The sequence below is a fragment of the Spea bombifrons genome, chromosome 4 (genome assembly GCF_027358695.1).
Source record: "Spea bombifrons isolate aSpeBom1 chromosome 4, aSpeBom1.2.pri, whole genome shotgun sequence".
Classification (NCBI taxonomy): Eukaryota; Metazoa; Chordata; class Amphibia; order Anura; family Pelobatidae; genus Spea; species Spea bombifrons.
The window spans coordinates 81752933-81780682 of NC_071090.1; the positions used below are offsets into that span (position 1 = coordinate 81752933).

The following is a 27750-nucleotide window of genomic DNA, read 5'->3' on the forward strand; positions in this document are numbered from 1 at the left end:
TTTTTCTGTTCACATGATCAATGGCTATACTTTAGCTAGCCAATAAAGGTATTATCTTTACCAGATTTGCTCTTTATTTCTAGGACTAACATGGTACAATTCTATACCTTTATCAGCAAAACAGAAAAATTATCTTGGTGTTTTGCAATATATAATAATACACACTTTGCAGTAATGCTATACCTACTTTTATGACGCTTTTAGGACAAGCTTTCGGAAGTATCAACCTTCCTTTATCAATTCTGTGGCTTCAGTTTTTATACTCACAAAAGTGCATCTTGAAAACTGTTAGTGTTTTTTATTACAAAAGCGAACACCAAATGTAACCTACTTACCAGAGTAGTTATTGTCTCTGCTTTCCCCAAGCTCTGTACTCGTTGTGGCCACGGTGTCAGCTAGGGCAACAAGGAACATCTGCTCTAGCCGTGTCAGGCCTGGCAAACTAGAATGCATGAGGTGGCTTGAGAGCACGCTGGCATGCTCACGACCAAAGTAGGTGGGACCATACTGGGAAAGGTTGATAACTTTCGATTTGCTCTCTCTTTTTTCAGTTTCGAAACCAATGAAATCATCAGTTGTCACATTCTGTACCTGAAATAAATCCGAGTATTGATCACCTGCCTTACTGTCAAAACTGCGTCTAGAGCTGCGGGTCATTTTGATTGTTTCCTCTGAAGCAGAATATGCTGCATCTTGATCTGCTGAAAGCAGGGCATAGAGTGGTAATGGCGGGATGGAATCGATCTCAGTGTATTCTCGTGTTCCATCTTTTCCGGTAATAATCATGTCCTTTGCAGTACTGCCACTAACACTAATAGTTCGAGAAAGATGACGTTTAGGTGCGGCTTCGTCTCCGGTATCCAAGTCTTTCACAATTGCGACTTCTCCTGCAATACATTTTACTAAATGTGAAAGGATGGCTTTTGCCCTCCTAACTTTTCCCAAGTCCATGAGTTCAAGAAGTTGAGTTGGGTGATACTGAGGGAGTGTTGGTGATAAGACGTGGGCAGCCTCAAAAAGACCACCATCTTGTATTACAGTTGGACTCCCAAAGACATCATCTACAATTGCAGCCCCATCAATTACACTGGTTTTCTTGGAGATTAACTGTGCTTTTACAGACTCCGGTTGAGGTTGGTCCGCCTCGTCTTCAGCCACAAAGTTCTCATTATCAAAACACTTCAGACTGTGTTTCCATTGTGCATAAACATGCATTTCACAGTCCATCCCAACTACCAAGATCCCATCCCTTACCCAAGACAAAGATACAGGTAATGAAGGTGTGCCATCAACAGAAGACACCAAATCAATTGATCGGAGAAGGACCCATTTAGATTTTATACCTTGCTTTATACTACCACCTAGTGGTAAAGTAATGACAGCAATCCCATCCTTACTGTTAGTTTGATCAGTAACAATGCCTGAAAGTCGTCCATACATAAATATACTGGAACCAACTCCAACAGTTAGTATATGTGAACCGTCTTCCTTTGAAACCCAGTCTAAGTGTACTAAATGCTTGATATTGGGCATTAAATGCTTGTCGTGGTTCAGAAACACATCGGATTTACTGTATACAAACAAATTGCTGTCCACACTAATATGGGCATCGAGCATGCTCCCAACTCTAATTAAGTCATCGAGATGAATTGTTTGCTCTAGGACCCATTCTGATCCACCAGTTGATTCACATTCAAAAAGACAAACGTGCATAGAAAATTCTTTGGAGACAAAGCCGTTATGTTGAATTGGTTGCTTGTAGGCCACGGCAAGTCTGCCCGTGTAAGAACAGCTTACTGCTACTGGTCTCCCTGCTACGGTTACTGCGCTTGCACTCTCAACGTGCCCATCATTCATTAAAGACCATTCCTTCCAGCAATAGCTGTGTTGGTCCTCGCTGCTCCCACATCCTTCCACTTTCTGCACACTGCACCTCCAGAATCGCACTTTGTTATCTGAACACGTTGTAACAAGCAGGTATGGTGCAAGGCACACTGGGTAAATTGAAGAAGAACTAAGGTGGCCTGCAAAAACAAACATATATATATCCATATATTGTAGTGCAAGGAGTAATAAACTAACACTATTCTTAGTATTCTACTTTTGTCTTCCATTTTTTAACTAGAGTACAGCACATCCTTGTCTGTTTCCAGGGACTGGAATACAATTTCCAGAACACAAGGTTATATACAGAATTACATGATAATTCTCATCATGAATTTATTGATTACATATTAGAGCACAGAGAACCACGGGTGCCACCTCTTTCCTCCATGTACATATGGCTTCTATTTAAGAAGAGCCTCTCTGGGATTATTAATCATACCTGCAGATGGTGTTGCTCTTATTACTTGTACACCATTTGGGATATCCAGGGCCTGGCTGTACACAAGCCTGGAGCTTAGAATTAGTTTGCTGGCAGTTTGGAGATTAGCAATTGATGCCGACCGTGTCATGGGGCTCGTGCTTGGGGATGCATCAGGTGATGAGACAGCAGTTGGCTGCCCAGGAACAGAAAGCAAGTTCTCTGATGCTGCGGAATCTTCTGCAGGTTTTGCTGCAAAAGCAAAAAAAAAAAAAAAAAAAAATGAAAAAAGACAAAATAACCGATTTAAAAATTCCTTTACCCTTAAGAGAAAATCACCAAGAAAAGTCATGAAAATTTTTTACATCTATTCATAAAGAGGAAAATGCATAAAACTATGTTGTGAACCAATGTTCTTGGAAATGACTCTGAAACATGGGACACTGCTAAAGGCAAGGGGTGGGAATAGAGAAGTCTAAACAATAGAATCGAGGACAAAGTGCATGTAGCACAATTTTTTTTTTTATCCTGGAATCAGTGAGGCAGTAAACATTTGGATAACTGTCCATATCCTAGTGAAAACAAAGCAGTGTTTGAATATGAAAGGTCACTAATTTACTCCAATTGCCAGGAACCATGGAAGTTTGAACCAGCAACCCTGCCTATTAGATGGCTTATGGGTTGCTTGTCTCTTTGCCTTGCCATTTACAATATATACCGGACTGCTCCTGTCATTTGTTACAGTGATCAAGGGCCTATTAATACCCGGGCATGTTCCTAGCTCAGGCCTACAGAATTGCATTTACGTCCTTGTTTCTATCCTGGATTGCGGTCCTGCTGCTTATTATTTGGATTTTGACCCTCTACTCATCCCACAGACTAAACCTCCCCTCCCCAGCCGTCTACACATCCTACAAACTAACCCCCCCCTCCCCAGCCATCTACCCATCCTACAAAAACTAATCCCCCCAGCCGTCTACCTATCCTACAGACTAACCCGCCCCCTCCACAGCCATGTCTACCCATCCCACGGAAGCAGAATTATTGGAAGACTAGACTATGATTAACCAATTGTCCTCTCTCCAAATCTTGCAGAAGCCAAATGCCATAGTTTTCAGCCAGGCTTTGGGAGTAAGGACTGCTAGTGCTATCTGTTGGTTACATATGTACTTAATATATTGACTTAAGCCACACAAATGTAGACATTACATGGTTCACAGAGTTTAGCTGGCGCATAAGTGACTTATTGAGACACCGATATCTTTAGAAGCAAACATATTCGTAAATAAACTCAGACTGGTTCGAACATAGTTTCTTCCAAAAGGGCAGATGCTTACCTACAAAAGCTTGGACAGACTTCAAATGAAGATGCCACATATTTAGAACAGAGCGGTTTTCAATGTCTTTCTCCATTACCACAAGGAAGAATTTTTCTGAAAAAGGTGGTGGTCGATAACCTGTTTGGAGGAGAAGAAAAAAAAATGGTAAAAAAAAAGGACTAGATTCAGATGATGAAAAATAAGGTAACAGTTTAATTAGAAATATATCCAAAATATTTCCGTATGCCATAGTTCTCAATCCTACGTTGTGGGTCATTTCATTAAAAACAGCTGGACTATCTAATCTGCCATTTAAAATCATCAATATAATTACATTTTAATTTATTAAGTGCCAGCCGTTTCAGTAGGGCTATAATAATAGGCGAGAATGAAATATTAAAATTGTCAATACACAAAATGCACAACATTAACACGTTAACACAAGCTTACAGTCGATTAGAAAAACAAATAATAGCCAAGCTGATCATAAACGTTCAACTCTAGGCTTATACTCTTCTTCACATACACACGATTGATACATTTTATTGGGCAAATATATAAAAAACATGTAAAGTTATTATTTTAGCTGCTACCTTGAGATGGCTGGAAGAAGACCTCGGATTCCTTTTCCTTTACTTCCTCTTTATGTGGTTTGTATCCCAAAATGAAATCTTCTTGAAAAACGTGAAGCAACTGTGTACTTGAGCCACACTATGAATGGAGAAAAGAGCATCACAAATAATCCAACTTTAGAGGGAGGATTGGACATCAAGGGCATCTGAGGACATGTGCAGCTACTTCCACAACCTGAAAATGCAGTTCTATTCAAGCAGTCAGAATTGTACGTAACCTTTTCCTGGATTCAGGAATAAAGTACGCTATTAGTAAATCTATTAATATAGCATTTTTCATAATATGAATTTTTATCGAAGCAAATATTTTCATGGTACAGGATACAATGTTTGTAGAACATAGATAAATCTACACTTACGTAAATGACCAAAGATTTATATACCTTGTCTGTTATTACATCAAGTTCAATGATACACCCAGGTCGAGCAGTGGATTGCTGGCTGACTATATTAAATACTTCACCGATAAGTCTCTAGAACGACACAAATTAAATACATTAGCATATATACATAAAATGACGGAGCTGCCCCCACTAGACACCAGGGAGTCTGGAGCATGGGCAAGTCTGGGATGGGGACGGTGGCATATAAGTGGGGCAGGGGGGAAAAAAACATATCTGGGGGGGGCAGACTGGCATAAGTACGGTGCATTATGAATTAAGGGGGAGGACCTTAAAATGGCCATTGGTTTTCCAAATTTCTGTTTGTATATAACATATGCCGACTAACTGCAGAATAGATACCAAAAATGTTAAAATACATGTTAGCCTATTCATTAGGCAAAATACTGTTTTACCATTCCACTAATGTGTATTTTTTTCTTTAAAATAGCACCAAACTATAAGGGTGTGGCATATAATTAGGCCAGTATGGTATATTATAGATTATAATAATAATAAACTCCAGAAACAACCGGTACATCTCACTTCCTATAGTTTCCTTGCCAAAAAACGAACTTTTTGTTTGAATGAACTATAGCTCCCAATGTAAACTTACAGAAGACTCAGGATCAGACAACTCATCAAGCAGCTTTCTTGCATCAACAACCGCTTGATATAATCTCAGATTTGTCCCATCAGAGGCTACAAAGCAGGCACTGGCAGAATTGCAGTAAGTACCTGTAAAACAATGGGAACTCACATTAAACTGATACCGACACTGGTATAGAGTAGACCAGCAATACAAAATATTTCATGCAAATCTAGCTTTAAGATACAGAAATGCTTTTAAAATTGCACAGATAAAATGAAAGTAAAAAAGATAACTCACCTAAACAATAACTTGGTATAAGTGTTGGAAGCCATGCAACGTTACAGAAGGCAGCAGTACGGAGAGAGTTGATTCTGGCCAGTTCAGACACTCCCCCGCTGTATGATAAGGGCCCAATAGGATCAACGCGCCACAATATGAGTTCACTGTAAATCGCATTAGGGTCGTGAAATGTCTGAGTTGCTGCATTTCTAAAATGTTGCCTAGGGAAACCTTTCAAATTCTTCACTGGATCTTGTATTTCATTTTTCTTCTCCAGTTCCCATGGACCCTCGGAGTCCGGCGTTACCAGGACATTATGATGAGAGGAGGTTAGCAGCAGAGGCAGAACAGAATGACAAGCCAGATCATTCAAGTGGAATCTGTGCCCACAATACCTAAACTTGTGGGTCACTGTAAGCACACTGGTGAAGGCAGATTTATCTCCAAAGGTAACTGCCCACTGATTTAACGAGCCATCAATATGCTTTGACACCATCATAACTGTTGAGGAACCCACACTTGGAACATCTCTCAAAGAGTTTACAGATGGGACACCTGAAATAATCTTTCCTTCTTCCCTCAAGATGGCTGAAGCAGGCTCGTTGGCAGAGGTAATACAAGCGTACATCATAATATTTTTGCTGAGAGAGCTGGCATCTCCAGAAGGAAAAGCAACAGGAATCCGGGAAGAAAAGGAAACCTAAAAAAAAATATATTTCGTTATGTTCTTGCTACTAATTTAATGACAAACAGATACTGGTTGGAATAGGCTTTTGGGTTTTTTAATTCTTTCTAGAATGAAACCTAATACCAACCAACCCAATGCTATAAAATCTGAGCAATTACTATTATTATACTACTACAAAATTACTATACCACAAGGTTCAACAATGGACATTTTTGGGGCTTTCTAGGTGATTTTTTTGACTGGTCAGAAGGAAAGTTATAAAAAAATGTAAAAGATCTACACATTATAGAAATATACCTGTACTTGTCTAAAGATTCCTGGATTGTACTCATCCAAATAGTTAACGTGCCACAACAGAAAGGTACCATCCACTGGGTGAATGGTGAAGAGCATATCGGCATTCTTGTTCCACTCAGAGAGGAGCGATTCAATTTTCCGGTCTAATAATACTGTGGGAAGAGGCAGGGCGGTACAAGGTGATGTACTTTTGGTGCTCAAGTCTCTCTCTGCTTCTTCATGCTCAGGTGAGCCAGACAATGATCCTCCACCCTCAGGCTCTCCTAGAATAACAGAATAAGCATGAAACAAGCAGTTTCAAAGAACAAACACTGGTTACGAAAAACATTTGTCAGGTGATCGCACTAACCTCATATTTTTTAAGAGCAAATGTTTGTTGTAAGCAACTCTGAATACGGTTACACAATTTGACCTACTTCAAAATGCAAGACCAAGTGTAAAAGTATAAAAGGCCTACCATTATCCAGATTCATGAGCAGGCCCTCCTCATCTTCCTCCTCCTCCTCCTCTCCGTTGTTAGTCTCTTGTTCCACAATTGTTTTCAAATACTGAATAAATTTTTCAATTGATGAAGTAAAATGTAATTCCTTATTATTTAGCCAGTGAACAACAAAGCCCCCATATCCTTCCTCCAGGTTAAATGCTGTTCCAGCCAACACAGATGGAATATCTGCATGAATGAAAAGAAACATTATTATGTAAAACTTAGCAAGTCTGCTTTGTTTCAAGGACACATTTAAGAAGTAATTTATATTTTTTACTATTTATGATGCACAAAAGGAATTTTAGTAAATATGACCACCACATGTTTTAATAACTCAAGTGCAAAATGGGAAGTTACATACAGTGCTTGGCCTACTGACAAGGATTAAATATTTGATGACGAAGACATAATGATAAAATATTGCTGTTGAGAAGGTTGTGTGCCAAGAATGTGTAGTTACAAAACAACCTTTGGCAAGATATACTGTATGGACACTGAAAATAAATCTGTGGCACATTACACCTGTTACTACTTATGAGATACCAATGAAATATTAATCTAAGCATTTATCTGTGACCAGGTTGGCATGACCTACAGATCAAGTGTTAAGCTCACAAGAATAGACAGAAGAAAGTGGCCTTCACCTGTGTTTGGATTTATACTTGCTGCTATATGGAAGTGACATAAGGAATTGGCGTGATGAGAGATGTGGCGATGGGTATCATGTTGGCTTGGCTGACTAGGCAGTAATTCTGTGTGAGCAGCAAGGACGGAGGATCGCCTTCTGCCCCTTCTTAAATGCTTCAAATGATGAATTGTCTAAAGTAGAGAGAGAAAAAATTACATATTTTAAAAAAAAAAAATAATAATGTTAATTCAGGGAAAAAAAATATGAGGACAATAAAGAATGCAGACATATTAACAGAAATGCACATTTAAAAAACCTTTTGTTCCTCATGCTTGGGACATTCTACAAGAGAATATTAAACCTAGAAGTATATTGACATGGAATAAGTGCCTTAACCCTTTGTGTTGCATTGGGGCGATACGTAATTTGTTTCATTCCTTTATTGCCAAATACACTAGTCAACCCAGGATACCAGCGGTATCATCCAGCCATTTCAACACTACTCCTGGTGTGGGACCTATATACCTCAGACCTTGATGTGTAGATTAGAGATTATGTACACAAGTACTTTCATTGTAGCTGACTCCTATGCAGTATACATTTTGGCTTGCCCCAGGACACATATCACAACATAAGCAAAATTAGAGGGGAAATGAATTACAATTCCAGTACATTAAAAAAAGCAAGCCCTTGGAAGAGTTGTCATACAATGCCACAATCCTTGTACAGAGACACAATGTAACATGTTCGGAATCATAGGTATCAAATATTTCTACCATTTATCCTAGAAGTGCAGATATGCTGATGTATTATTGCATCTATTGTCCCAATACATTAAGCATAATTTGCAAATACATTTCAAGGAAATTCAAAATTATAAGCAGCGACGTATCCCAGCTTGGGCCTAGGGTGGCAGCAGTCTCCAGGGGACAGAGCTCCCTCTCAGGAGATCAAACCCCTGTAGGGACAGTTAGTACTGGTCTAGTTAAGCCATGCCGGCTCAGCACAGCCTCCATGGACTTCGTTAAAAAGGCACAAACCATGGAAGTGGAGGGCTTAGGCAGCCACAAAGGTAAATATAGAACTAACTATAAGGTTATCTGCTCCTGTACTGCAGGTGTAGAAATGAGTGAATCTTACCTCAAGCGCATGCTCAATCTTGTCCTTCTTCCCAGCATATGTCAGGCTGCTGCTAGAGCTGCTATGCTCAATAATTTGACCACCAAGCAAACTGTCCTCTGGCAGCAGGGTCTCCGACCAGATGCGACAAATGCCATCCTGACAGGATGTGAGCAACACATTACAAACAGAGCCCCTAAAAAATAGGAGACACACATTTGAAATGGGGCAGCCACCATGATTTTGGAAGCATGGAAACTTGTGAATATATGAAAGGAGCGTATGTCACATAACGTATAATATGTAAAATCAATACTGAGCTCTCAGAGTTCCACAGCTGGTGGTACTAGTGGATTCCAAATTCATAGTTTATAACTAAAAGAGTGGTGGGTGTTACTATTATTAACTCTATAGGAAAACTTAGTTTGGGGTGCCAATGCATAATTTATTTCGTTTATTGAATTGTGAAAAGTAAAAAAAGGTAACTTCATGAAGATAACATGATTCCAATTACAAAAAGTATTAACATTGTTTTTATTAAAGCTAGAAATGAGTGAACTATTTAGAATATTCTATTTGAGGTGTGTATATGGATCTCATAACCTCCAACCCATGAATAGGGTAGATATTCTAGAAGAATGAGCAGGCTTCCTTTTAGGGAAGTAAGGAATTTTATAGGTACACATATTACATTTTATTTGGACAATTAACGCGTCTAACTTCCCTTAAGAGTGCTGAAGGAATTTGTATCCATTCTGCCTTTATCTGAATTAATTCAATTAAAAGCTGATTTAATTTTATGGATTTGTGCATTTTTAACCTTACTGCGTGTATTTATGTCACACGTTACAATTCTGAGCCTAAAGACATGGGTTACAGCAGAGAAAAAAAACAAATACATTTGAGAACCACTTTACCCACATTCCTAGTTTGTATGACATTTCAGCCATTTTGGAATTATATTAGATATATGAAATAAACGAAGAAATATTACAATGCCTGTATATTTGAAATCTGCTTTCTGTTGAAAACATATACTGGTTCCTTGGCCTTACAAATATATACATTTGTTTGAAATCTCTACTAAATGGTCATTAAAGAAGCATTCTGCAGGAAAATGTTATGTTTTGAAGGAAAAAGAAATCCATGCGAGTCTCTACTCAATCCCTAAAGAATTACTTAGAACAGGGGCGTCCAACATGCGGCCCGCGGGCCAAATGCGGCCCGCGAGACCTCAAGGTGAGGCCCGCGTAAGATCGGCAGCCAGGGCAACCGATCTTACGCGAGCCGCATCTCAAGCCCTGCTACTTACCTGTGGGAGGGTCTTCTGGACTGCACAGAGGAAGCGGAGTTCACGTGACATCCTACTTCCTCTGTGCTTTAGCAGAGAAGGCAGAGGGAGGCCGCGCCCCCTGCTGAAGTCTGTAAGCGGCATCGAGGAGCTGCAGTGCAGGTAAGGGGGTAGGGAGGGTGTTTGAATGAGTGTGTGTGATTGAGGGAATGAATCTGTGAATGAATGATTATATGAATAAATGAGTGTGTGTGATAGCATGGATGTGTAAGTGCTGGAACCTAGGCATGATGGGACTGTGATTGCTGTTAGCAATCACACTCCTATCATGTCAAGTCAGCCAGTACATGCTAAAAACCTGGCCAGCTGCCCCCCTTGTGTATTGATGCTGCCAGCAGTATGGGGTCTGCACTTACAGCCACCCTGTACCAGCATGTACTGGCTGACTTGGCATGATAGGAGTGTGATTGCTAACAGCAATCACAGTCCCATAATGCCTAGGTTCCAGCATTTACTGGATGGATGTGTAAGTGCTGGAACCTAGGCATGATGGGACTGTGATTGCTGTTAGCAATCACACTCCTATCATGCCAAGTCAGCCAGTACATGCTGAAACCTGGCTAGCTGCCCCCCTTGTGTATTGATGCTGCCAGCAGTATGGGGTCTGCACATCACTTACAGCCACCTTGTACCAGCATGTACTGGCTGACTTGGCATGATAGGAGTGTGATTGCTAACAGCAATTACAGCGAGCACAGTCCCATCATGCCTAGCATTTACTGGTTGCCTGGGTTGCCAGCATTTACTGGTTGCCAAGTCATATTGCTAATTTTGTCCAGTTGTGTGTTACCTACTTTTATTAAAAATGTGAGTTTTTATTATTATTTTTAAAGGTGGGGGCCATTTTCGGTTTTGGCTAAGTGAACCCTGAATGTTTTGGTCCAGAATTTTCATTTTAGTTCATCCCTAGAATAAATCTAGGGAATCCTGAATTTGTAGTCGCAAAACTTTCTAGAAATCAGTGAGAGGAAGAGTAAAGGTTTTGTGTCATTTTACTTTATTTTAATCTGCATATTTTATTAAAGGCCATATTTTTTGTCACAGTGAAAAATGAGTGCGGCCCGCGCACGTATACAATTCTGATGAAGTGGCCCACTGCAGAAAAAACTTGGACACCCCTGACTTAGAATCATAAGGGTATGATCTTTTAAGTTCAGTTTTACCCTAGCCGCTTATGAAATATTCCCTTTTTTTTTAAAAAAAAATGATCCCATGCAGTAACTGTAGGGTATTATTTCCTACCGTGGCATGAACCTGCTTGTGTTTCTCCAAGAAAACCCAATCACAGCTCTAGGATGTGCCAAGTACACAAATGAAAAGTGTGGGTTCACTGAAATTCCCTTTTTTTCTTCACTTTCTTGTGGTAAGAAAGAGGATTTCCATCCAGTGAGAGGATACCACACCTTAAGGAGACAATCATCCTGTTGAGAGAAAAGGGCATGTTCTAAATAGATCATACAAATCATGGTTTTACAAATCTGAGCCATCCAGCATATCAGGTACAACTAACGCCAAAAATGAAAGCGCATAGTATATCTAGGACTGAACTACCGTATGTTTTTGGTTTTATAAACATATTATGAGCTCCAGAGGACCGATACCATTTAGGCAGTTGAATATAAACTGGGAAAAGGTTTACAAGGCAAACACTGAAAAGAACCGATGATTACAACATACAGCAAGAGAAAATATATCTGTAAACTGTATAAAAGATATAAACCAAGCTCATTTGAGCAGGGTACTATTCACTTGTTGTTTCTGTAAGTCAATTTGTTATGTTTTATACTATTGTTACGTGCTGTCTACCAATTGTACAGCGCTACGGAATTTGATGGTGCTATATGAAACAATAATAAATAATATTAATAGTTTGTTGGAAAATTTTATCTTTCTAATATAAAGAAAAAACAGACAACTTTAAGAGCACATTTTTAGAGAAAACCGTAAATCATCCCATCATGATCAGCTTAGTATCCAACACAGACGTAATACGCTTATAAAGCAATAAAATGGATCAACAATAGAAAAACACTTATTAAAAGCATTAAAAATGTATTATTAATTAACGTATTGGTTTTAAAGGGCCAAGGTACCCAACTCAAACATAATCCAGATACTTTACTGGGTGCTTCTTTCGCATAAATTCTGCCCATACATTATATGTACGCATAAGGTGACCTTATTGCACAACAGGTCTTCTAATTATTAACTCTACAGAAGGTAACATCTGTATTTTGTGGTATAAATCCCTGTTAATCCACAGAGAACTTGAGATGTATTAAACACCAGGGTGATTCCCAAGGTCAAAATACAACGGCAGCCAGACGAGTACAGATGCGTCACACCCATGATGAAAATGGAAACAAATTGTCAGCTGAAGCGGAGGCAGCAAACGCCTTCTAGCTGGAAGTCTCCAAATTATACCATCTGTTACAAAATCCTACAGCAGATAATCGTGGGATCTGAAACATGACTTTGTCGGATATAGAGAAACAAAATGTTGTACCTTAAAAGCCTCAGTATTTCAAGGCAAAATGCAGTGTATATAGTGTATCCCCCTAAAGATCAAAATATCCCTACAAAAAAAGGTTCCTAGCGCAGTCAACCCCCCCCCCTCCAATTCAAGCCAAGCTGGTATCTTGATTACACAGTTACAATTAATAAGTGCCCATTGAAAAAATGTGGGCCTGGGCGCTGCATCGTGAAAAGGGAGTAATGACAGACCATTATACGGTAAGATATAAAGCACTATCGCTACTTCCATAAAATCTATTCTACATTCACTGATAAGAAAAAATAAATAAATAAAACTATACTAAAAAAAAAAAAAAAAAGTGCATAGAATTTCTTCTTCACTATAGGTGCTACAGATGAACAGTGACCCGATTTATGTTCGGCAACATGCCCCGATTACAGTAATACCATGTTTTTTATATGTTCAAAAGGGTCACATTCGTACTTATTACCTATTTCCCTATATTAAACATTTATGAATACTACTGGCTTAAGGGGTTTGGAGGTAGTGTTATATATATATATATATATATATATATATATATATATTATATGTATATTAACTTGTAGTGGTAGGGTCAAGGTGACATCACTGGCCTAACAATTCTGCTGATTGCAATACGTGCAATCATTCGCCAGGAGGAGCAATCAGAGATCCCAGAAGGGCATGCGTGATCAGGAATTCCCTATAGAACAGTGTAACGGCGTTGTTTGAGGGCCATTAACTGGTTAAAGGGAAAGCGACTAGGACTTTTCTACTTAAAATATAAATTACAGTGTAAAATACAGTGCTTTATCTAGTAATAACGAAAACCTGTTTTTATGGGAGCCACACAAGAAACTAAGCAAATTACTTTAGAAACTCTTATGTATTTCGTAAGACCTTTCAAGTAATAATTTATTTAAGAATACTGCCTCTGTAGCTGAATCATTATTTATTTAAAATGCCTTACCTTCCCTGCAGTGGCAAAGTATTCACCATCTGGGGACCATTTCATCAAGTGTACAGACACTGCAGTCCTGTTAAAAAATAAAATGTATCATTTATAGCCTGGATGTAATGATTTAAGGAATATGGAAATCAGATTAATAAATAAAGCAGTCCAACTCTCAATTCTATTTCAAATCTGTTGTGACACTATACACAAAGTAAAAAAGTTTATGCTTTGATATTTCAGTCTACCATAATTTAGGATATGACTGGATTCATATACATAGTTTATAGTAACTAGATAAAACAGCCTGGGTTAAGCCACTGTAATTAGAGGTAGAAATGCCCATTTCATGTCAGTGATCTATGAGACAAAAAACATTTACATTGCCTGTTATAATGAAATATCAACAGCATCTGCTTGACCGGTGGTCATCTGCTGACATTTGCCTGCATACACAGGCATGGACGGGGACTGGCAGTACATATTCAGTAATTGTTTCATTACATTTAATATGTACGTTGGAAATAGTTTTCAACAAAAGTATAACACAACATCTAAAATATAGTGTTACCCCCCTTTCTGAACACTAAGGTGAGCCACAGGCCTTAAACTTTAGTACAGAAAAATATATTCAATTTAATTTAGAACATCTCTATGAGACGGTTGCTTCATTTCCCATATACATTGTCTTGCGTTAGTACGGAGGTGAAATAAAGACTTCTGAAATAGAGTAACGTTTCTGCAGAATAAACCTAACTGAAAGCACTGAAACAATGGCTATATGTTAAAATGGACATTCTCATTTAGCAGAAGTTTCAAAGTACTCTCTGTACTTTAATATGCTTTCTTCCAAAATGAAAAAAAGCACATACCTGACCTAGAAGTTGCAGGAGCTCCCCTCCTCTGCTGGGGTTCGACATTTATTCCTATCGATTGACTTGAATTGTTTAAGCTGCCAATGGGAACGCTTGCCACCCCAAGACCCACGTCTACATAGTTCGTCAAACCGGCCCATGAGCTGACTGGCGGTAAGTATTTCACGTTCAGGGAGGTATATTCAGCTGAACACATCCCCTGCACTGCAAATACCTGAGAAGGGGTAAATGCATATGGGGGAATTCTGTAAGATTCCCTCTCGCATTTGCAAAATGGACATCCCGAAAACCTAAAGGTTTTCATTCAAGAGCAAATGATGGATTGAGTATCCTTTTAAACGCCCCAGTTTTCAAACAGTTAAAATAATAGAGATGCACCTGTCATGCAAACAGTCTAGTGTCCATTAAAAACGGCTCTCTACAGCCATCATAAGCACGTCAAGCAGCCAATCAGTGGCATAAAAACATGACCATGGAAGGAGCTTTGGAGCTGCAACTTCTCCTAGATGTATCAGCCCTTACGGCACTTATTTCTTCTAGACCACTTTTGGAATTTATCTCTAATTTGAACACAATTGCAAAGCAAGCTGCTAAGTATTATCAACACTCGGCATTGTCGGCTTACAGAACAGTCATGTTCTAGCCTTTTATTTAAATAGGAAAGGATCTGAAGCTTCTTATAGCAAAGCACATAAAAGCATTTGTGTGCATAAGCCTGTGATCAGTGCTGCACCCAGATACCCTGCATGAAAACAATCAGTAAAACCAATCCATGTTAGTATCGAAAAACGAAGAGGGCATGACTGCTTCTTTAAAAACGAGCGAACTGAACGAAAGCCTAAGAGTCACGAACTTCCCCACATATACAGTCACCTAAGAAACGTTATGTTGTCATTTTAGACCACACTGGCTCCCTTTGCAACAAGCAGCTTGTCAACTGATTCTTCTCAGCTTACTTGCATTGCCAGATACAGTTCCAGTCATTCAGGGATGGATGAACATTATCCTGTGTGACGTGGTTGTCAATATCATCTTCGTCCTCTTCTAGAATATCGCTTGATGGTGGAGCCCATAATTGTAAGCAATCAGTGGCCGTCAACAGCCTGTTACCTGTAGAAGGTTATGTACGTGTTACAGAACAAGTCAATAATCTCAATTTCCAACAAGGATTATTGTGAATAAGCAAGTGCCGATTTTTCCCATGCAAAGCTCTTTAAAACGGTTTACAGAACAAACAAATATATCATTTGGGTATCATAATTTTCAGATCAATAGACAATTTGTAAAAAAACAAAAAACGTAATGGTGATAAAATATCTAGATCCCTAAGATGACGTAACTGATAACTAGCAACCCATTTTCCAAATGTTACTCTGCTATCCTAAAAATTCCATTGTGAAATACAACATCCTAAAGAAAGAGACCCACTTAAGTATAATAAAAACTTAGCAAAATTCTCCAATGTTCTTGCACATAAATATTCAGAAAAATGTGCAAATGCCACGCTTACCTTGAGGATCCCATGCCAAGTTGTACGTCACAGAACTAAGAAAAAACTGGCCGGTTCGCACCCACTGGTATTTTAACTGCTGAAAGAGAAAAATATAAAAGCTACTGCTTTTCAAACAAACACTAACGCTTCTCGTTATAAATCCAACAAGGAAAATCCTTTCTAATTAAATACAATGCTAACAAATTTTCATTTGTAGAGTCAGTTAATAGTAATCGCGTTGCCTTGATCTTCACCTCCCACCGCATGCTATTGATGAGATCATCATAATTTTCACTATAAAAAAGGTGACTACCACATTACATCGTACTTGACAAATTATAGCAATATACATGCTGAGAGCGTACGTACAAAACTTATGCTGGGGGACGCAGAAGTAAAGAAACAAAATTGAGCTACTTAAAATGCCCTGTAATACATAGTAGCTTTAATTCTTCTACCAAATCTCTGCTTTGGTGCAAATTACCTCTTATTGCTTAAAATGCAATTCATTAAATATGACAGTAAAATTATTGGTTATCACACATATGCCTTTTCGATAGGAAAAAGCTTAATCCCTGCTGACAAATGGATGTAGAAGTTAAAGGGTTAATCTTGATCTACAAGTCTATTTCTGTGACTGGGAAGGTGTTGATGATGTGCTGTTTTCTCCCCACAGACATATGTTAAAATATGTGCTGTATTTCCAACATGGAAGAATAAGATATGTGAATGACACAAAATAGGGAGAAATGTTATACTTACGCTGTTGCGTTTTTGGGCATTTATTATACCAAGAGGTTCGAAAATGCAAACTGTATTTCCATACGAGGCTGCAATCTTTGGGAGGCAAAACAAATTGAGTAAAATACATTGCATGGTTTTTCGCTCTCTCGCTTTTCTTTTTAAAGACAAAAACAAAGTTATGACATATAGAGTCTGTGAATATTAGAGCTGAAACAACGAATCGATAAAATCGATAACGGAAATCGTCGACAACGATTTCCGTTATCGATTAATCGAGTGATCGATTCGTCGTTGGAGCACTAGGCTCCTTTTACTTACCTCCGCTTCTGGGGGGGGGGGAGAGAGAGAGAGAGAGAGAGAGAGAGAGAGAGAGAGAGAGAGAGAGAGAGAGAGAGAGAGAGAGAGAGAGAGAGAGAGAGAGAGAGAGAGAGAGAGAGAGAGAGAGAGAGAGAGAGAGAGAGAGAGAGAGAGAGAGAGAGAGAGAGAGAGAGAGAGAGAGAGAGAGAGAGAGAGAGAGAGAGAGAGAGAGAGAGAGAGAGAGAGAGAGAGAGAGAGAGAGAGAGAGAGAGAGAGAGAGAGAGAGAGAGAGAGAGAGAGAGAATATATTGCTTTTTTTTAATCCGATTAATCGATTAATCGACAAAATAATCGGCCGATTAATCGATTATTAATATAATCGTTAGTTGCAGCCCTAGTGAATATATTTATAAAGGCTGTATGACATTACTGCAATATGGCTTATACTGATATGAGCATACAGAAGGACATGAAAAGCTAAATAAAGCATCCAACAAGAGACTACTATTCCAATAAAGCGCAGTAACAATTTTGCTACGACAAACATATATATCAAATATTCTGGCACACTTGTGTGTGGTTCGGGAGTCATATACTAGGACATTTATACAGTAAACCTTAATGACAATTTATTCTCCTACATTCATGCAAAAAGGCTTATAACCAAGACAGGTTTCTCTACTCTTAAGAAAAAATAAACAAACATTACTTCTATTAAAAGTAAGATTTGCATCGTCTTTATCTCAAAGTAACAGTTTAGCCCCCCAAATTTTTTTTTATGCATGGCGGAGTCTATTTTCCAAGGTCTGGTGCATATAAACATTTAGTTATTGGAGTAAGAATATAGCTGATGATCCCATTAACCATTAATAAAAAAATATTTCACTTGTCAAGATACAGCAAAGGAGAGAAATAAAAGAAAACCACTAACAGACATCATCATAAGATAAAAACCGTTGTAAAGTCTTACCCGGCCCTGCTGCTGGGAACACTCCACACAGCTAACCTGGATGTTTCCATGTTTAGCACCTGGAATTATTTGGACACACTCAAAATCATTGGCTAGTATAACAATGTCACACCCTGATCCATAGGCCTACGGAGAAAGAAAAAAGGACATTGTAAAGTCACAAAATAAAAGAGTAAAAATGTTATGCACAACAATACATAAATGTAAAATTCTACCTGCACAAAGTTTTTTGTGATGCCTTTTATCCTAGGCAAATATCATAAATATCAAGAGGTACAGGCGATCAAGGCATTAGCAGGGTAGCAAAGTGGTGTGTCTTCCCCATCCTTTGGAGACATTAACCAGTTGGATGTGTATGGCTCAACCTTCCGTTCGCTGCAGGATGCCTGTTGCTCTAGTTTACATTTGTGCGATGGTGTGTTTGCGTTGCCTACTCTATTGTCCAACGTTATTAATTACCAATAAAGTAATGCTGCCACGGTTAGCTTGAAAAGAAACATTTCTTGGCTCACAGGAGCCATATCTGTGTTGAAATACATACACTCCTCATACTTGCCTTAAATGCCTACCTATGAGACAAGGAGCCAATTTACACAGAAACTCATAGAACAACCTTTACCTTTGTAGTGGATAATGGGCTGCCACGTGGATTAAGGTAAAACAAACTTACATGAAGTAACATTTTTCTATCCCTCACATCAACATGTACAATGTACAAACGGCAGTTATGAGAAAAGGAGATTGCTAGAAGGAGGGTTAAATCTTCACAATTGCTTGGAAGACTTTACTACCAAAGGCAACTTCACCAGAAGACTCCAGCTTCAACTTATGTCGTGGTTGTCCACGATGATGTCATAGCTCTGATGGAGCTGCATTAGCAAGCTGGGTGAATGCCAGCCAGTGATGGTACATGCCAAGCCGAGTCCAAACAAGAAACACCAGCAAATATCCACAAGGATGATAGTTTTTTTTTTTGTTTTACACCCTTTGATCACCCGCTTTTAAGGGTTTCAACTCCCATTAACATCATGGTTGTTATGAGTGATGATTGATCACAGATCAGATGGCAAAAATGTAAAAAAAAAAATTTCGAATACCGTTTCCTCTCAGCTCACAACACATGTAATCAACAGCCTCCCCGTTGCTTGAACACTCAACACTTCAACCACTAGACACACTTCAAAATCAAACAATAAGATTTGGGCCCACAACTTCAGAGAAAAATAATATTCAGACAAAGTGATGTTTAATTATTAATGTATTTACTTCATTTTGGCTTCTCTCAGTGAGGGATATGTCACCTCATACATAGGTGAACACCTTATGCGTTTCAGGCCCAAAGATGGTGCCCAGTCATAGGTTATGACAGAATATTATTTTTCTCTGAAGTTATGTATATTATAGTGCATATACACTGCAAAAGTCACTAGAAAATTCATATATAAAACGTTATAATAACCTGAATGCTCTCACTGGGGAATTCCTGGGATTTTCCAATATGGCTGCTTGGGTGTTTTACACATACGCGCGATGATCACTCAGGGGATAACCCATTCGGCAGCCACATTTGTAGTTTTTAATCACTATGCCGGCATTGAAATAAAGTATATCCTTTCACCTTTTCAGGTGAAAGGATACTCCTACATTTTTAAATGATAATAGCACATTAAAGAAGCTGCCAACTAGACTCTGAAAGATCAGCAGCATTCTCTACTGTAATAAAAACATGGTGGGAATGCTTTAGAGAGTTCTAAACCCTTTTGAAGTCACAGTTTATGGCGTTTTAAAAAAAAGCTTTACCCAGGACAGTCCTTAATAGGTTCAAAATATTGGCAGGAGATGTATACAATTTTAATGTAAAATACACCATTTAACAACATGTTTTAAAAATTATTAGACACGTATAAAAAAAAAAAAAAAGATATACATCAAATATCGCACTTTGCGTTTTCGCTTGTTTTGCTCAACAAATGCTTTAAAAAAAACAACACTTCGCCTGTGGCTACGGCTTCCTCAGTGGTAAGTGTAAAAAGGTCTGGCGAAAAGAACGTAAAAAAGAACAATTGTATTTTTTATATAGCTAAAAAGCTATAATGACAGTAGTGCCCCTTTAATTTGAGATTAAGATTATCGTTCCTGTTCTTTGCAAATATGTTAAAAACAGGCAAAGGCTAAAAACACATTTCCTTTATTGTATTTACAACAATTTAAGATCGGTATATAATAATGACAATGAGAAAGGACTAGAATGTCTTAAGATACAATTGGGCATTTAAACCAAAACAGATGGAATGTAAAACCAAAGTGTGATTGGCATAATGAGAAGGAAAAAAAAAACAAAAACAAAACACAAACACCTTTTTAGATTTGGAAATCTACACAGAAAATATAAAAACAAAATTGTTCTTTAAACTTGAGGACGTAAATAGATATATTTTCCTACAAAGCCGTCACAAAGGACAACTGTAGAAACATTGGGACCAAATTCTACTCACAAACCTTCCAAAAAGATTTGAGGAAAAAGGATACATCAGGGAAAATTATATTTAAAAACAATCAGTAAACACTGGGAAATTGTAAAAACAGACCCAACATATGTTATAGGGGAAATTGGCTGGGGTGCCCCAAGTTTAAACACTATTTTTGGCTTCTCTAAGAAATAAATTGATAAAAAGCTACTTACCCATTATTTAAAATACCATAAACTCCTTTCAACTAGAGAATTGACTGCAAATATAACATGTATACAATGCCAAAACAGTAGAATATAAAGTAATACTACCAATGTGATATATTCACTTACATGCGCTTGTAAATAAAAGTGTGGGGAAAACTTAAAGGTGCCCAAGAACAAGATTCAGGGAATATATTAGTAACATAGAAAAGGGAGTAAAAATCATTGTTTGCCAGCAAAGATCCCAGAGAATTAAGATTCATGGCCATCTGTACTGTCTAGAAATGATGGAGAGGAGGAGATCATGAAGATGAACTTGCTAAAAAAAAAAAAATACAAAAAAAATCCACTAACAAGTATTATTTTTCTGGTCATAAGAGCTTTTCTGGTCATTTCTCTTATAAGAGAAATAAACGCACACAACCTTCAAATGTGATATAAAACACACAGAAGTTAGATCCCATAGAAGCCAAAGGCTACACTAGATCAATATGGCGGGCCCCAAGAAGAGACACTTATGAATCAATCTACCATAAAAAGGTCGACAATGAGACAACTTTCCGTGGAGAACAAGCATCTCACCATCAGTCCAGAAGGTAAAAATAATTCAGACTATAAAGTATTCTCCTATGTATTAACATTGCAACAGTATGTATCAAGATGGTGGCTGTATCTTTATATATTTTACAAAGATCTTCTAAAGATCATATGAGGAAGCCATAGCCATAGGCGAAAGAGCCTCAGGTGATGTTATATACATTCAGTGGTTTTAAAGCATTTGTTGAGCAAAATAACCCATACCCAAAGGGGCGATATAACATTTTGATGTGTACCTTTTATACTTGAAAGAAAATAGGATTATAGAAGTGTGAAGTGAAATGTCACTACAATTGCAGATATCTGCCCAGGTGATGTCGGCGGACGAAGATAGAAAATGAAAGAGAGGTTAACAAAAAGATGTGGAAGAGGTCAGCAGACAAAGTAGGGAAACATTTGGAGAATGTGAGAGAGTGAACAAGAATGAGAGTGTAAGAGTGAATGTGGGCGCCTGGCAATGAATTTTGTTCCCAAATTAAAAATGCCCCTGAACCAAGTGGGCAGGTAACAATTCATTGTCCGAAAACTAACGGACAAAACAATTTGTCCAAAATGTTAAAAGAAACATATAAAAGATACAAAAAAATTTAAATAGGATAAGAAATCTATAAAAAAAAACTAAACTGCATTAGGCCCATGAAATTGTTTCCACTGCATAAGGGGCAGATGCTTTTCAGCCACCAATCATCATTTTTATTTTTTTCTCTTTTATCATTTGTTTTGTGGTTGCCATCCTTTTGTTTTATTTTTACGTTATGTATCTTTTCACAGAAATTGCCCTTCATTTCACATAATCTTCCAGTGAAGTCGGCCTAAGAATCTAACACAGAAAGTTATAATTGACATCCTGTATTCTATTTTTAGTATGTCATACACTTCTAGCACTATATATTGGACTGCCTCCTTTTGTCTAACCTGTCGAGTCTCATAATTGAAATTAAAGCATGTGACACGGTAGCGTCTTACAGAGAAACAACAGATCTAATACCTAAGACACGGAAAAAAAACAAACAAAAAAAACCCATAACAATGATTTAGGTAGACCGTATATTATGTATAAGAATTTGTGTTGGGAAGAACCTGAAACACAAGTTACTCTATAAATACTTTTATCTAAATACTATTCCTGTTTTACGTGGTCAAAAAACGTATTTGAAACAAAAAAAAAAGGTTCTGTATATTTTACGCTATTAGAGGGTTTCTTCTAGGAACCGTAGGAATTATTTCTGAGGATAAAGCAACTCCATGTGAAAGATTCTTCCAACGCAGATAACCTTAAATACCTTTGATGTAATCCTGATTAGAAGCTTTTAGAGAAGATTAATTTGCTACATTGTAATGTGGAAAGTTAATGAAAACCTCCCCGTTACAGTAAATTTCTTTACACAACATCATGTAATTATGTACTATGATTTGAACATAGACTATACAGGATACAGTTACATAGGTTAACGTTGACAAACCTGGTTTTATATATTTTGGCTCCAATAAATATGTCTTATTTGCAGAGCTGAAGACCTGCCGTTGTTGTCAGCCTTGTGATTTTCTGTGCTCAAACACCAGATTGAGCCGATTCCTTATGGCAAGTCCTTTTCTCCATAGACTTTGATTATTCATTATGATTGGTTGCTTGATAAAGATGTAGACTTTCTGCTGTTTACCAAAAGGCAGTATGATAAGGAGTCTGGGTGTTTAGTAGATTAGGCTAAGATGACAGAGCTAGAACACATTCAAGTGCCTAATGTGCAGCTGCCTAAAACAGTGTATGGGTTTAAAAAATGAAAGCAAGATATCATTGTTAATATTAAATGGGCTGTGGTCATGTCTTAGATTCTGGATAACCATATACCTATCTCATGCATGTTTAAATTCCCCTACAACTTCTGCTAGGGGCTGGTCCACTCATCTACCACCCATCTGTAAACCTGATACTAGATAATATAGTAATACAAATGTAAGAGTCAGACTCATGCATTTATTTTAGACAATATGCGATTTTGATAAAATCATCCAGTTAATACCACAGGACTAATTCTATGATTTTCATATATATGGACAATAAGGAGAGGGGCTACTCAACAAGAATTTGTTCCTCCCTTCCCAAATCACTTATATTGTAGAAACTTTCTAAAACATAAAACAAAAACACGTTTATGCTAATCAGTGTGATTAAGTCCCTGTCCAGAAGTTAAACATGAATAGAATGGATTTGCAACAGGATTCATCTTAGCCAAAAATTCTGCTTAGCAAGTGGAGCAAAACAATATCCAACAGGTTGCTTCCTCATTCTTTCTGCAACACTACAACGAGGAAGAGCCTGTATATTAGCTTTTATACTGCCACAAGGAAACGCATAATGAGAATAAGAACTTTATTCCATGTTGGCCTTATCTACCAATCTAGATAAGAGCACACCTTGAGATGTACCCTGTTAGTGTTTATATTTACACATTACGAAATAGCAATATTGACAAGATTCTACCATGGATGTAAAACAAAACAAGATACAAAAACAAGTAAAATGTGGAAGCTTCCTCTACGCCTACCTCATTTTAAAAGGATAAATACAGTTCAGACTTCTATACTGCTCTAAACATCAACCAGCATTTTTGGGAGAAATAGAGCTACGTCACTCACCTAACTGTATCGGTTCAGTAAGTGAACACGGCTCAAGTGCTGAAGAACACCTAGGCATTCCTCTAAGGGCAGCCAGGATCAGGTAGAAACAGTACGTAGAAAAGAACCCAAACATTTCCATTAAGTCTTAATCTTTTGTGTACTGGCTTTAGTGTCAAATAAGATTTATTCTGCAGTAACACGTGGTAGTTTTATGCTCATTAATTTGCGCTGAATGGACATGTTCGTAAGAAAAAAAAAAAAAAAAAAAAAAAGGATAAAAAAAAATGCTTGCCAAATCTCAGTTAAGTAGTTTTAATACATTTTGAAATAAACCTGATATATCACTGTAAAACCTGTCAGTATTACATCCGTCATAGAAAAGAGCAAAGAGCAGATGATTGCTTACACCATCATTACAAATGATTATTATTACTCACCTTGAGTAGCAGTTAGCTGGAAATCAAGGGGCTTCCCCGTCTATTTGGTGCTAACCGGTTTTTGTACGCAATATATACCCTTACAAAAGACCCATCAGATTTCCAGGCTGCATTTCTTTGTTTAGACCATATTAGCAAATATGTTAGTGGCCAGATAGATAAATCTGGGAGCCACCAGGAGGAATACCCACAAAGAAGATATAGAATTATTATATTAACTGCTAATAGACTAAAAGCTCACAAGAGCATCATGAGATTGGTAGTTATAATGTTATTGTTAATTATATATTCTCTACTGTAATATGTTATGGAATATATTGGTACATTATAACTAAAGTGTCATATAACGTATAGATGTAAAGCATCATTACGCATTAAGTAGCCCCTCACCCTCTCTTGGTGAAAGCCTACCTCCAACAGCATTAGAAGAGCAGTGAAGAGACTTTGGAACATGTAATCAGGTTTGCAGTTTTAATCCCATGTCACTGAACATTTACCAAGGTAAAGTAGTTCCTCATTTTTAAATCTCTAAAACAATTATACTGACATGTTTTTGTACATCTCATTTGATCAATACATCAGGTGACTTTTAAGCAATGTCTTAGATTAGAGTAGATGTGCCAAATGGTTCTTAGGCGATGTCAAAAACTGTTTTTATATAAAAACAAAACTAAAAATTAAAACAACTAAAATAGATCCATTGCTGTTGAGATGGGGGGGTTTCACGAAAATATGCATTTTCAAACAGGGTATTCTGATATATATATATATATATACACACACACACACACACACACACACACACACACACACACACACACACACTTCAAGTGCTAAAATGTTAATTGAGAGGGGATACTGTGCTATCATATGTATCAATCTACATATGGTGGCTGAAGCATCCCTTTCCACACAGGATTAGCAGAAACTACTAATTATTAATCTTTTTATATAAATATTTTCCAGAATTATTCCGAATATGTAACACTGCAATTGTTTTTTCTCAGCCCAGTGGCATTCAAGGGTTTCAAGAGGTAGAGAAAGTATCCATGCAGCATACTCACTTTAATGCATTTTCAAAGAAAGTCATTAGTACTCCAGGCTCAGAATTTAATTACTAGATTCGACACAAGTCTTTTTTTTTTATTATTTTTTATTATTTACAAATACCCCATACCCAAATAATTTGAAAAACACTAGTAGTTTTTCTGTTTTAATTCAATATATAATGTATTCAATCTACAATGGCATTTCACTATATAACTTCTATGCTTTGCCGTGTGCTGCAGTGCATCAAATACTAGTCTAAGCAGCCAAAGGCACAATACATATTCCGCCAACCTCTTAAGTTATAGCACAGCTCGTGATGCAATTCCTAACCTGCCCAGTGCCATTTACTTTCAACCCATCCCCTCGACAAGTCAGAAATAAAGTACAAATGCTGCATAGGTTGACAGCCTCACGACTTAAAGGAAACAAGGGACCACAGGTATGATGATCCTTGTTTCATTTAGAAAGAAAATAAAAAAGGAATTTCTTGGTTCTCATTGTTGCAGTTTAGCGTTTTTACTAAACATTACAACATCTGTACGTAAGTCTATGTGAGGAAGCTCACAACAGGACTGCAGCACAGATAAATGTCAGATCCAAGCATGACTTTGTAGGTAAAAGTATTTATATATTTCACACACAATCTATGGCAAGCTTTTGAGACCACCGAAGTCTATTTGCTACCTGCTTCAGGTGTATAATATACCTGAAGAAGAGACCTATGTAGTCTTGAAAGCTTGCAATCTATTACGGTATATTTCACTTTGTCACTTAGTTAATAAAAAAAGATCTCATCTTTACCAAACTTGCCATTTCTTTCCATGGCTAACACTTTTATCGCACTCAATCAGCAGTGCTATGGATGGCTGGCTCCATGTCAGATACTAGATTGCGCAACTTATTACCAATGTGAAAGCTAATCAAGGATCCCGCTGTGGTACATTAGCATCTGAAGGGTGCCGCAATGATAAGGGCCACACACTTCAGAAGTGCTCTACAGGTCTTTGCAAAACCTAGAGGGTTAATGTCCAGATGGCTCAGCTATACTCCACTTCAAAGTAAATCACACACCATAGACAGGTGAGCATGTCCTCTCTGCAGTGCAACCTTTTGCCACCGAGGTCACTGGTCAGGAAATGTGACACCCAAACACACTGCAGTGCACTGCTCACTACCTGAGCGCAGCACCTTCTCCTTCCCAGCGCCTCTGCAGATATGATCACCCTGCCTGCCTGCTTGCTTGCCCTCCCCCATCTCCTGCAGTCCTCTCCCCATGACGGAGCACATCCTACACCCTTTCGCTACTGCATCAGGCCTCACACACAAGGACCGATTGGCTCTTCAGTTAAATGCCTGTCAGTGGAATGAATGATGCACCCGAATTAGCAGGGGGGGAAAGGGCTTTACGTATATTGCAATGCGTTGTCAGTGAAAGCGTTAACAGCGCATGTATACTGTATATACGCAGCTTTGTACATATATGATCGGCCGCAGTTTACACATCAGAGATGATAAGATCAGTCAGATCATTCATTCAGCTGCTGCTCTACGGAATCCCCCAGCCCCAGGAGTCTCTTACCGTGAAAGGGATGTCATTGACACTGCCCACCGAGTAGCAGTTATCCCCGGGGTTCACCGCCCCAGTCAGCACCTGGTGCAGATGCATGTTGTGTAGTCAGCAATGGGATCTCTCAGTGATGGACTCCGGCGCACTGTCCTCCTGCCTCCATGAAACACAGCTCGGGCCTCCCGTCCGTCCCTGCTCTTGTTTTCCTTGATTTATTCGGCGATGTAAATTGCTGTCACCATCAGGTATTCGGCCAACGAGCTGCGTCCATGACGCGGGGCGAGTCTCAGCCTCCCGGTACCGATTCAAAGGACCCGGATTCAGCTCTTAAGCTTCCCCTGATGCGCGCGAGCGCAGGATGAGGGGCTAGTGGGCAGGAAGAACTCTGGGGCGCGCGGCGCGCTCCTGCTATACTGTGCCCGGTAGCGCGGCCTCGGCAACCGTGTGATAGTCACGCGCTCAGTCGGCCAATGTATGTCTTAGACGTATATGTTTGCCATGCACCTTATCCTCTGGAGTTTCTATCTTATTTGTTCTTTCCCTCGAATCATACACGTTCTAATGCAGTTAAGGCAAATTAAGTCGTATTTGGGGCCGTGGCTTGTTGCTCCAGCACATATAATATATGCATTCCATGTGTTCCCGTTTGAGGTCAGGAGCCCTGATTTAGGACTCGGATCATTCTGTCTCTGTTTTCAAGGGATTCAGAATACTGGTATTTGAGAGATATGAATGTAACAATGTTCTACAGCCCTAAAAGTTACAATAAATTGTGTTGTGTAAATAAAACATATCATTCATACTTGCCAACTGTCCAGTTTTACCAGGATAGTCCCAGCATTTGGGAGCTTGTCCCGGTACTTTCATGCCCTGATACATGCCCTGGAAAATTGGCAGTTGCGGGT

At 38.4% G+C, this 27750-nt stretch overlaps 1 protein-coding gene across 1 annotated transcript in view; it reads right to left on the bottom strand.

Moving 5' to 3' along the window:
• DMXL2 (Dmx like 2) overlaps positions 1–27236 on the bottom strand; it is a 53713-nt gene extending 26477 nt beyond the window's left edge. The window contains exons 1-18 of the mRNA XM_053462221.1: positions 26858–27236; positions 17902–18027; positions 16653–16727; positions 15909–15987; positions 15355–15508; positions 13542–13608; positions 11317–11495; positions 8745–8919; positions 7621–7795; positions 6950–7162; positions 6493–6755; positions 5526–6207; positions 5253–5374; positions 4640–4729; positions 4218–4335; positions 3643–3762; positions 2327–2557; positions 336–2024 (exon numbers count right to left, since the gene is read on the bottom strand). Of these exons, the coding sequence (XP_053318196.1) occupies positions 336–2024; positions 2327–2557; positions 3643–3762; positions 4218–4335; positions 4640–4729; positions 5253–5374; positions 5526–6207; positions 6493–6755; positions 6950–7162; positions 7621–7795; positions 8745–8919; positions 11317–11495; positions 13542–13608; positions 15355–15508; positions 15909–15987; positions 16653–16727; positions 17902–18027; positions 26858–26944 (4645 nt within the window). The 5' untranslated portion in view covers positions 26945–27236. The remainder of the gene's footprint in view (positions 1–335; positions 2025–2326; positions 2558–3642; positions 3763–4217; positions 4336–4639; positions 4730–5252; positions 5375–5525; positions 6208–6492; positions 6756–6949; positions 7163–7620; positions 7796–8744; positions 8920–11316; positions 11496–13541; positions 13609–15354; positions 15509–15908; positions 15988–16652; positions 16728–17901; positions 18028–26857) is intronic.
• Between the last annotated feature and the right edge of the window lie 514 nt (positions 27237–27750).